Source organism: Anomaloglossus baeobatrachus, chromosome 1 (assembly GCF_048569485.1).
Source record: "Anomaloglossus baeobatrachus isolate aAnoBae1 chromosome 1, aAnoBae1.hap1, whole genome shotgun sequence".
In the NCBI taxonomy this organism is placed as follows: domain Eukaryota; kingdom Metazoa; phylum Chordata; class Amphibia; order Anura; family Aromobatidae; genus Anomaloglossus; species Anomaloglossus baeobatrachus.
In genome coordinates this window covers 608,873,571-608,885,725 of record NC_134353.1, presented here as the reverse complement: position 1 = coordinate 608,885,725, position 12,155 = coordinate 608,873,571, and the positions used below count along the sequence as shown (strand labels likewise).

The following is a 12,155-nucleotide window of genomic DNA, read 5'->3' as shown; positions in this document are numbered from 1 at the left end:
TCCTGCGACTGTCGCATCTAATGGAGCTGCAATTCTGGGCGGCTGCTAGCTAATATTTTTAGGCTGGGGGGCTCCCAATAACGTGGGTCTCTCCAGCCTGAGAATACCAGCCCTCAGCTGTGAGGCTTTATCTTGGCTGGGTATTAAAATTGGGGGGGACCGCACACTGTTTTTTTTTTTTTTAAATTATTTATTGCACTGTACGATATAGACCAAGGCGGCTGTGATTAGTTGCACTCAAATAGCTGTCACTCAGCATGGGGGCATGTCTGACTGCAACCAATCAGACAGAGGAAGCAGTGAATATGTATGAGGCTAATGAGTGGGTCGGGAAGAACAACGAGAGGCAGCGGGAGCAGTGTGACAGCTGCGTCGGTGATTGGTGAGTATGAAGCGCTTGGAGAGAGAGACACTGACACCCTAAAATCACACTTGTCACTCTGGAACTAAGTTCGCGAGCTGTGTTTTTGTTGACAAAAAGGATAAAATGTATGCAAAACGCAAACAATTTGTAAGCATGCGTTCTGCCATGCATCTTTTATCCCCTCATTGATTTCAATGGGTGACAAAAGTTGACAAAAACGAAAAAATGAATACTCTGCTTTTTTGTAAAAAAAAACTGCTGACAAATAACCTGCAGTGTGCGCACAGCAAATCTGACTTCTCATTGACTTTGTTGGGAAGTCAAAAGTGAGCAAATTCTGACAACAAAACTGCACCAAAAAACGTGACAAAAAATGCAGCGTGTGTATATAGATAAAAATCTTGGTGAAATCTCTCACCGTGCCCCTCGCTCACTGCTCCACAGTTTGGTGGAAAAAATCTAGATGTGAATGTAAGAAATGATTCTTTAAAGACCTATTACAGCCAAGATCCTTGAGATTTTCCACCAAATCTTCATAGTTCTCTGCTCTTGAGTTTCCACAAAAATTAGTTACCACTTATGCAAATGACACCCATGCAACCTTCTCCTTTTATACATTTGTTTTATTTTCTTCTTATATATAATTTATTTTCTTGTTGTCATTTCAATTCCTGGATTTTTAACATACTATCTCTATTTTTTCAGAATACCAGGGACCATCAAACAATATTAAATATTGTAAATATTCTTAATGAGCTAATGTCGGCTGGTAAGTTACATGTATACATGTATAAGATATACCTTATCTTTGGCGCTCAGCTGTAAATAAGATGAGTTGCAGTTTTAGGTGGGTCTATTTGTAATACCAATAACTCTTTTACTACGTTATAAAAATGGATCTTGGGCTTCTCTAACCCCTCTGAAAGACCTTTAAAATGCATTTGTACGAACATTAATTTTAGATCTTGGGGCTGCATATTATGTAGACTGCCAGAATTTATGAGGGTCTGCTGATAAGTCTTTGGCTTTGTGTTCTTTTCTTGTTTCTATGGTAACGAATGTTACATCACATGAAAGCCTTATGTGTCTAATATATGATTTAAAAATTTTGTGTTTGTTGCTTTTGGCAACAGTGTTCTACGCACGTGGGAAAACAAAATGGCGGCGTCTCATGCGATATTTACAGCAATTGAGAGCAGAGGAGTGATAAAATGCTTGTCTCTGCAAGGAAAGTCCATGAAGGATATTTATGGTGATATGTTGCAGACATTGGGGGATCAATGCTCTTCTTATTCCACAGTTAAGAACTGGGTTGCCAAATGTAAAACGGGCCACTTCAGCACCAATGATGAGGAATGTCCTGGACGACCGAGAGTGGTTGTTGTTCTGGAGATCGTCAATGCTGTGCACAACCCCATACTGGAGAATTGACGAGTGTCCGCTAAAGTGATAGCAGACATCATGGGGTGTTTGTTAAATTATCCATGAATGTTTGGACATGAGGAAGCATCTGCAAAGTGGGTCACCAAATGTTTGACAACAGATCAGAGAAGCATGCGACTGAAACCTCCCAGTCCATTTGTCAGCGTTTCCGGACTGTTAAGATATTCCTGGATCGACTGGTCTCTATGGATGAGACCTAGATTTATTTGTATGACCCTGAAAACAAGCAGCAGTCAAGAGTGGAGACACAGTGGTTCTCCTCGTCCAAAGAAGTTCAGGGTGCAAAAATCAGCCACTAAGGTGATGGTATCTGTCTTCTGGGATAAGGAAGGTATGCTGCTAGTGGACTACCTTCAAAAGGGTTCCACTATCAATGCAAGGTATTACATTGACATTTTGACCAATTGAATGCATTTCTGAAGTAAAAAAAGGCTCGGCAAGCTGTCCAAAGGAATCTTGTTCCTGCAAGACAATGCCTCCACTCACACTGCAAAAACGACCATGGTAAAACTGGCAGAGCTGGGCTTCCATCTAGTTGACAACCCACCTTATTCACCAGATCTAGCTCCCTCCAACTATCATCTGTTTCCAAACCTGAAGAAATACCTCAAGGGTCCCAAATTTCACACCATTTCTGATGCCGTGGCTGCTCCGGATGCCTGGTTTGAAGCACAACCGAAATCCTTCTTTTTGCTAGGCTTACAGAGTTTGGAATACTGATGTAAGAAGTGTGTTGACATCAGTGGAGAGTATGTGGAATAAATGTAAAGTTTCATTATCTTATCTCGTTTCTTTCTTGGTAAAGCCAAAGACTTATCAGCAGCCCCTCGTACCTTGATTGAGGGCTTCTGGCTTTTTCTGAAGGCATTGGTTTTAATCGCAAAACAGACTGCCGGGTGAGGGGAATGTGGAGAACTCGGCACAGTGAGAGAATAGGCAGACACCGGTATAGAGACAGGTAGATGGTGCAGCAGCTTGTAGCAAGTGTATTTGTTCAATATCATATTGCTCAGCAAATGTTGGTGATATAATCACTATTTACATTTATAGAGGCTCTTGATATATTTATATTTGTATCTATTTTTATTCGTTTCTGCCCACTAGCTCAGAGATAAACTGCTGTTACATCTACCATAAATAGTACACAGAAACATTATAGACTCCTGCTCTCCTATCTCTGTGTAGCATATGTGGAAAAACTGAAGATATCCTGTCAGTTAAAGGGAACCTGTCACCAGATTTGTCCTCTAGAAGCTGCAGCCACCACCAGTCCAGCCCTTATATACAGCATTCTAGAATACTATATATAAGTGCCCAGGCCACGCTATATAACATAAAAAGCGTTTTTATTATACTCACCTGTGGGGTGGTCGGGTCTGATGGGCGTCACTGGTCTTGGTTCGGTGTCTCCTCTCTTCCTTCCATAGCAGTCATCCTTCCCTACTCCGTTTGTAGTGCACCTGCTCAGGAACTTAGTGCCGGAGCGTGTGCATGAGATAGGACCCATCATGCACCCAGACTTCAGAAGAAGGAGGACAAAGATAGCCGAAAGAGGAGGCTCCAGCTCAGTGTATGCACCCACTCCTTTTAGTGTCTTTCCTGGAGCACGGACTGGCACTGCCATGACCCAAAATAATCAAACAAAAAGCAAAAAGAATCCAGCTCTTCAGGTGAAAAAGACTTTAGGTTTATTTCAATATGCAGGCAAAACAGCATGACCAGCGCTACGCGTTTCAGGCGAAAAGTCACCCTTAATCATGATTAAGGGGGATTGTTTTCACCTGAAACGTGTAGCGATGGTCATGTTATCGGTTTTGCTTGCATGTTGAAATAAACCTGAAGAGCTGGATTCTTTTTGCTTTTTACCTGGAGAACGGAGACACCCATCCAACCAGTCTGCACCGCACCAACCTTTTAGGCGAGTACTTTAAAGTGTTTGTTATGTTCTACACAGCGGTCTGGGCTCTTATATATAGAATGTTAGAATGGCCGCAGCTTATAGTCACCAAATCTGATCACAAATTCCCTTTAAGGACTGGTGGTCTTCCTCTTTGAACTGGCTAACATTTGGTCCTGGCCAGCTGAAGCATCATGTAGCCTGCAAAGGCATATTGCTTCCCCACCCAAGCCCACACACCCAGTCAGGACCCCCTCTTTCATGTAACGTGCCGGGTGTGTGACAGACTATTTCCTTGCCCATGACTACTGCATGTACCACGTTACACCGGTGCAGTTTGTCACCACTTTGATTCGAGAGCGGCACCTATGGCTTTGCCTGACGCACTGATGGACCAGCTACTCAGTATTAGAACCTGCTGTCAGTCAGTGCGGGAGGTGCGGATACAGCTGCTGCTCTTGAAACATAGAGCGGTGACTAAACCCACACCGGCACCACCTCGATAGCTGAAACCCGAATGCTACCGTAAGGTTTAAAATTGTTTTCCTCCTGACAGCAGGGTTCAATGTGCAGCTACTGGGCAGGTTTCAAATGCTATTATGCTGCAGATTAACTTCATATCTGCAGGGTAATAGCATTTTGACATGGGAACGGTTTCCTTCGGAATGGAATTTTATGCTGATGTGTGTATAGAGATGTAGAGAGACATATTATGAGGTTTCAGTGCAATATGTTTTCTCTTCTAGGTGGGGGAAGAAGAATAAATGTTCTGATTTCTAAAGGAGGGACACAGATCTTACTCCAGTTGTTGCTTAGTGCCAGTAAAGACTCCTCTCCAAATGAAGAGCTAATGGTACTTCTTCACAGCTTGCTGGCAAAGATAGGACCAAAAGGTCAGTCTGAAGTGCATAAAATACTCATTAGCTCCAAGATAGATAATTACTTTTGTATTAAAGAAAGGGAACCTGTCACCATGAAAATACCATCCAATCTGTAGGGCCCATGATCGGAGTAGTTTGGTATAGAGTTTTGTGAGAAAAGATTCAGTATAACCTTTGTTTTTATCATTTAATCATCTCCTGTTTCTGGAGTTTTCAGTCCAGTAGGTGGAGCTACCAGTGACTGACAGCTGTCTGCTTGTGCAGAATTCGGGACTGCAGACATGTCTCTCATATAATTATTAATTATCGTTTTCCATTTTGTCCATAAAAAATGTTGGCAGTCTGTGATTTTTTGATAAGCTGTCCAGAAAAAAATAAAAAGTCAAGTTTGCCTCCCTGGTTCCCTGTAAGTTTAATAGTTGTGCGCTTTTATGCAATAAAAACTAGACACAGTTGATGAATAGACTGTCTAACCCAATGTAGGGATGATAATAAATATATTGATGATGCTAGAATTACACTTTGTAAGTTCATATTATTCTTGCCTGTGTTGTGTATATAAATCCTTCATATCTTCACTGATGAAAATATAGAATAGACTTTAAAGAGAACCTGTCATTATGGCGCTGTTATGCTGAGTTAATAGTTACATTCAGTGTACAAATCCGCAGTCTGGTTGTTTCATTTACTTTCGAAGTTTGGATTTTCTAAGCTCTTCTTGCATTGGGGAAGGACTGTAGGGCGAGACGGTGGGTTGGGTCCTGTGCTCTGCTCAACAGGCCACTCAATCTGCGCATACGCCGCCACCAGCGCCATGTTACTGAAGTCTGCTGGGAAGTTAGTGTGAGAAGATATACAACCCCTGGCAAAAATTATGGAATCTCCTGGCTCTGAGGATGTTCATTCAGTTGTTTACTTTTGTTTAAAAAAAGCAGATCACAGACATGGCCCAAAACTAAAGTAATTTCAAATGTCAACTTTCTAGCCTTTAGAAACATTAAAAAAAAATAATCATGAAAACATAATGTGCTAGCCAGTAATGGTTACTTTTTCAAGACCAAACAGTGGAAACAATTATGGAATCACCCTGTAAATTTTCATTCCCAAAACTAACCCTTTAGTGACGGAGCTAATTTTCACCTTAATGACCAGACCAAATTTTGCAATTCTGACCAGTGTCATTTCATGAGGTTATAACTCTAGAACGCTTCAACGGATCCCGGTGATTCTGAGATTGTTTTTTCGTCACATATTGGACTTCATGTTAGTACCAAATTTAGGACAATATTTTTTGTGTTTATTTATGAAAAAAATTGAATATTGTCAAAAATTTTGAAAATTTAGCAATTTTCAACTTTTGAATTTTTATACCGTTAAACCAGAGATTTCTGTGACACAAAATACTTAATAAATAACATTTCCCACTTATCTACTTTACATCAGCACAATTTTGGAAACAAAATTTTTTTTTGTTAGGAAGTTAGAGGGGTTCAAAGTTTATCAGCAATTTCTCATTTTTACATCAAAATTTACAAAACCAGTTTTTTAGGGACCACATCACATTTGAAGTGACTTCAATAGGCCTAGATGACAGAAAATACCCAAAAGTGACACCATTCTAAAAACTGCACCCCCCAAAGTACTCAAAACCACATTCAAGAAGTTTATTAACCCTTCAGGTGCTTCACATGAACAAAAGCAATGTGGAATGAAAAAAAGCAAAAATTAAATTTTACCTAAAAATGTTGCTCTAACCCACATTTATTCACTTTTAGAAGAAATAACACAACAAAATGGACCCCAAAACTTGTTCCCCACTTTCTTATGAGCGCGCCGATACCCCACATGTGGTCAGAAACCTCTGTTTGGACAAATGGGAGGGCTCGGAACAGAAGGAGCAATATTTGAATTTTGGAAAGCAAATTTGGCTGAAATAGATTGCGGGCACCATGTTGCATTTACAGGTCCGCTAAGGTACCTAAACAGAAGAAACCCCTCACAAGTGACACCATTTTAGAAACTAGACCCCTCAAGGCTTCTATCTAGGAGTATAGGGAGCATTTTAGATCCACAGGTACTTCACAGATTTTGTTAACGTTACGTTGTCATATTGAAAATTTTAATAATTTTCTCAAAAATGTTGCTTTGGCATCAATTTTCTCACTTTTTCAAGAGGTAATTCCAAAAATTTGACCTCAAGGTTTGTTAACCACTTTTTTATGAGCGCGGTGGTACCTCACATGTGGTCTGAAACCTTTGTTTGGACAAATGGGAGGGCTTGGAACGAAAGGAGCAATATTTGAATTTTAGAAAGGAAATTTGCCTGAAAAAGATTGCGGGCACCATGTCGCATTTGGAGGTCCCCTAAGGTACCTAAACAGCAGAAACCCCGCACAAGTGACCCCATTTTGGAAACTAGGCCCCTCAAGGAATTTATCTAAATGTTTGGTGAGTACCCTGAACCCTCAGGTGCTTCACAGAATTTTATAACGTTGAGCCATGAAAAAAAAAAATAAAATTTTACCACAAAATTGTTATTTCAACCAGGTAGCTTTTTTTTTACAAGAGTAAAAGGAAAAAATTCAGCATAACATTTATTGTGCAATTTCTCCTGAGTTTGGCGATACCTTATATGTGGTGGAAATCAACTGTTTGGGCGCATGGCAGGGCTCGGAAGGGAAGGAGTGCCATTTGACTGCAAAATTGGCTGGAATCAATAGCGGACGCCAGGTTGCATTTGGAGAGCCCCTGAGGTGCCTAAACAGTGGCGGTCCCCCACAAGTGACTTCATTCTGGAAACAAGACACCTCAAGGCTTTTATCTAGGTGTATAGTGAGCAGTTTGAATCCACGAGTACTTCACAGAATTTGATAAGCTTAGGTTGCCATATTGAAAATTTTCATTTTTTTCACAAAACTGTTGCTTTAGCATCAAATTTCTCACTTTTTCAAGAGACAACAACAAACCGTGGACCCCACAGGTTGTTATCCAATGTCTTATGAGCACAGGGATACCCCACATGTGGCCAAAAACCTCTGTTTGGATAAATGGGAGGGCTTGGAATGGAAGGAGTACCATTTGAATTCTGGAAAAGTTGAAATAAATTGCGCGCACCATGTCACATTAGCAGGGCCCCTTGGGTACCTATACGTCAGAAAACCCCCACAAGTGACCCCATTTTGGAAACTGGATTTTATTCAGGAGTATAGTAAGCATTTTGAATCCACAGGTACTTCACAAAAATGTTGCTGTAGCAACAAATGTCTCACTTTTAGGCTATGTGGCCATGATCCAGCGACACGGCGTCCAGTACACAGTGTCAGCCTCCTGCAGAGATGTGAGTGTTGTCCACGGGAGAACGCAGCTGCCCATGCCCACGATTTGGGTTCAGGCCGCTGTGGAGCTCTATGCTACCTGCAGAGAACACTCCTCTCCGCAGCATAAATTGACATGCTGAGGCTCGGGAAGCTGCGCCACAGGTCGGTTTATGCTGCGGAGAAAAGAAGCACAGTGGGCATGAGATTTCTAAAAATCCTTCCACTGTGCTTCTACAGCACAACGCAGCGTCATGGACACAGGGAAAACACTCTGCGCCCAAAACGCTGCAAACCCTGATTGTGGGCACACAGCGTAAAATGCTGCAATGGATGAATGGATAGATGTCAAACATATATAACGTCCCACCCCCTGCATATTCTAAGCTGGCGCCCTTTAGTGCCTTTCATGTGGCACTAAAGGGTGCCTAGCCTTGTATTTAGCCCCCCAAAAAATTAATAATTAAAATAAACGACGTGGGGTCCCCCCTATTTTTGATAGCCAGCTAGGGTAAAGCAGACAGCTGTAGCCTGCAAACCACAGCTGACAGCTTCACCTTGTCTGGTGATCAATTTGGAGGGCTCCCCAGGCGTTTTTTAAAAAAAAAAAAAAAAAACGTGGGGTCCCCCCCAAATTAGATCACCAGCCAAGGTGAAGCGGACAGCTGGGGTCTGGTATTCTCAGGGTGGGAAGAGCCATGGTTATTGGACTCTTCCCAACCTAAAAATAGCAGGCCGCAGCCGCCCCAGAAGTGGCGCATTCATTAGATGCGCCAATCCTGGCGCTTCGCCCCAGCTCATCCCGCGCCCTGGTGCGGTGGCAGACGGGGTAATATATGGGGTTGATACCAGCTGTAATGTCACCTGGCATCAAGCCCTGGGGTTAGTGATGTCACGGCATCTGAACAGATACCCGACATCACTAACCCAGTCAGTAATAGAATAAAAAAAGACAAAAAAAAAATTTATTTGAAAAAACACTCCCCGAAACATTCCTCTTTTACCAATTTATTGAAAATAAAGAAATTCCGGTCGCTGTAATCCATTTTGGAGGAGGTCCCACGCCGACTCTGGATCTTCTAGAATATGGGGGGCACGTTCAGGGAACGTATCCCCCATTTTCTGGAAGAGCAAGCTCTCCATGAGCAGTGTGGGTGCAGTAATCTGAGAATACTGCACTCACACTGCCCCGGTCCAACCTAGGGCAGAGTGACCTGCAGTAACCTCATTCCAGAATATGAGGGGCACGCTCACAGAACGTACCCCCCATTTTCTGGAACAGCAGTCTCTCCATGTGAGGAGTGTGACTGCAGATTACCGCACTCACCCTCCCCCGGTCCACAGTGGAGTAGCCTGTGCAGTTGCGACGTCAGCAGGATCCCTGCTTGCAGGGATCCAGCTGACAGCCGCTGTCTGCGCATGCGCCGCCAGCATTGAAGAAGAAGGAGGCGGCGTGATCGCGGGACGGAGCGGCAGACAGGTAACGTATAACCGGGGGCTTGGGGGGGGGAGGTGACGGGGGGGTGACCTAGCGGGACCTGGGGACACCTTTCTGTCGCATGTGACGTGTCACATGCGGCAGAAAGAGCAGAATGAATGCGGCCGCGCGCTGTGCGCCGCCATCTTCCGGAGGGGGGAGGGGGGTGGTGGCTCTGGAGAACCGGAGGGGGCTCCGGTGACCAGAGGGCTCCGGTGGACCGGAGGAGGGGTCAGGGGGAGGACATTTCCCTCCGATCTGAAATGTTTGATCATTTCAGATCGGAGGGAAATGACTGCAGAGCCGGCGCCGGCGGCAGTTTTCTGTGCGCTTCGGCGCCATTTTGGATGTCCGTTGGGGGTAGGGGTGGGGGTGGGGGGACTCTCCGGTACCGGGGGCTTTGGGGGCACTAGGGGGTTAGATTTCTTTCTCATCTGACATGTTTGATCATGTCAGATGAAAAAGAAATCAGTTTTACCGGCCATTTCTTTTTTTTTCATGTGTTCGTCGGTATACGGTGTATACCGCCGATCACATGATCGGGGTCCAAAAAAAACACCCCGATTCATAATCTGGGGGGTCTCAGCTACCCCCGGTAGCTGAAACCCCCGAGATTTTCGGTCGCTGGGGGGCGCTACAGGGTTTTTTCGGGCCGCCGCTTTAAAGCGGCGGAACAGAATAAGTACCCTGTTTTGCCGCCGCTTTAAGTCGTACGGCCGTCGTTATGAGGCTAACATCTGCCTCAAATAAGATCTGCTTGTTAGTCTGCATCTAAAAAGGAGTGATCACACCTTGGAGAGCTGTTGCACCAAGTGGACTGACATGAATCATGGCTCCAACACGAGAGATGTCAACTGAAACAAAGGAGAGGATTATCAAACTCTTAAGAGGGTAAATCATCATGCAATATTGCAAAAGATGTTGGTTGTTCACTGTCAGCTGTGTCTAAAATCTGTATCAAATACAAACAAGATGGGAAGGTTATTAAAGGCACACATACTGGTAGATCAAGGAAGACATCAAAGTGTCAAGACAGGAAACTTAAAGCAATATGTCTCCAAAACAGGAAATGCACAACAAAACAAATCAGGAACGAATGGGAGGAAACTGGAGTCAATGCCTGTGACCGAACTGTAAGAAACCGCTTAAACGAAATGGGATTTATGTACAGAAAAGCTAAACAATAAAAAAAAATGACTACCTGAAGAGAACATGTAAATTTCCACAGTCATTGATGATATAGGGCTGCATGTCAGGTATAGGCAATGGGGAGATGGCTGTCATTACATCTTCAATAAATGCCCAAGTTTACATTGAAATTTTAAACACTTTTCTTATCCCATCAATTGAAAGGATGTTTGGGGATGATGAAATCATTTATCAAGATAATACATCCTGCCATAGAGCAAAAACTGTGAAAACATTCCTTGAAAGAAGACACAAGGTCAATGACATGGCCTGCAAATAGTCCGGATCTCAATCCAATTGAAAATCTTTGGTGGAAGTTGAAGAAAATGGTCCATGACAAGGCTCCAACCTGCATAGCTGATCTGGCAACAGCAATCAGAGAAAGTTGGAGCCAGATTGATGAAGAGTACTATATTACTGTATGTCACTCATTAAGTCCATGCCTCAGAGACTGCAAGCTGATATAAAAAAAAAAACAAAACAAAAAGCCAGCACTAAAAATTCCAAACTGTACTTATTATAAAAAATTTTTTTCAGATTTTTGGCAAAAAATTGCAATTTCTTGAGCTACCCCGCCACGTCACGGCAAAACTCATTTTGGGCAGTCCTACACTAAAATATTTTTATAAAATGTGCCATACGGCCTCACATATGAATAGTAGAACTGCTCTTAGCAGCACTCACCTGGTCTATTTCAATCCCGTACCCATGACTGATATATATACAGGTTACAGGTATGTGTGCTCCATTATGGTTCTGCTTTTAACTTTATCTAGGAGGCCGCATGGCACATGAAATACAGAATATAGTGTAGGACCCCCCTATTGAGATTTGCCGTGACGTTGGCAGGGGTGGCTCAAAGAATTGATCAATTATTTGCTAAAAATCTCATTTTTATTATAGTACAGTTTGAATAAATCTGTGAATTTGCACTTTTTATATGATGCATGCCATTTTCAGATCGTGCTGGCTCCCCTCTTAAGCTGTTATAAAAGTAGCAGAGAGGCCAGGGCCAAACCAAAGACCCTTCCCTCAGTCCTGCCCCATAGTCCTGCCCCGATGCATGGAGATCTTAGAAAGCCCAGACTTCTAATGTATATAAACCTGTGGATTTTTACACCCAAGGTACCTATTGAATCAGTATAATAAGCATAATCCTGGTGACCGGTTTTCTTTAAGAGGACCTTTCACTGTATGTTTTAATGAGTACCTCCTCTAATTGGTGCTGGTCCACTGATTCTAGAATAGTTTTTTGTCTTCTCCTGTGCCCTTCAAAATGTTTTTTTTTTTTTTTCCTGGTAATAAAGATGCAAATTTTCCCTTTATTCATTTGGATGTATACTACAGAACTTTCATGTGGTCGCAGCCATGTTTTGATTGGTCAGCGTCAGGGGGTGAAGGGAAAAATTAGCATTGATATTTCCAGGAGGCATAACTTTGGAAAGGGAGAACCAAAATAAAAAATAACTGTTCTATAGTTAGTGAAACCACACCAATTGAAGGAGCTACTTTGTTGAAATAAAAAGAAAAATAATTTTGATTCAGAACCAATGCAACGTTTGTTTTGGGTTTTTGTTCTCCGCCCTGGAGT

At 42.8% G+C, this 12,155-nt stretch overlaps 1 protein-coding gene across 2 annotated transcripts in view; it reads left to right on the top strand.

Annotated features, from left to right (window-relative positions):
- The window catches only part of AGTPBP1 (ATP/GTP binding carboxypeptidase 1), a 245,618-nt gene that overhangs the window by 82,630 nt on the left and 150,833 nt on the right, over positions 1-12,155 (top strand). For both annotated transcript variants that reach the window (XM_075318445.1, XM_075318453.1), the window contains 2 exons: positions 1,070-1,133; positions 4,451-4,597. In XM_075318445.1, the coding sequence (XP_075174560.1) occupies positions 1,070-1,133; positions 4,451-4,597 (211 nt within the window). The remainder of the gene's footprint in view (positions 1-1,069; positions 1,134-4,450; positions 4,598-12,155) is intronic.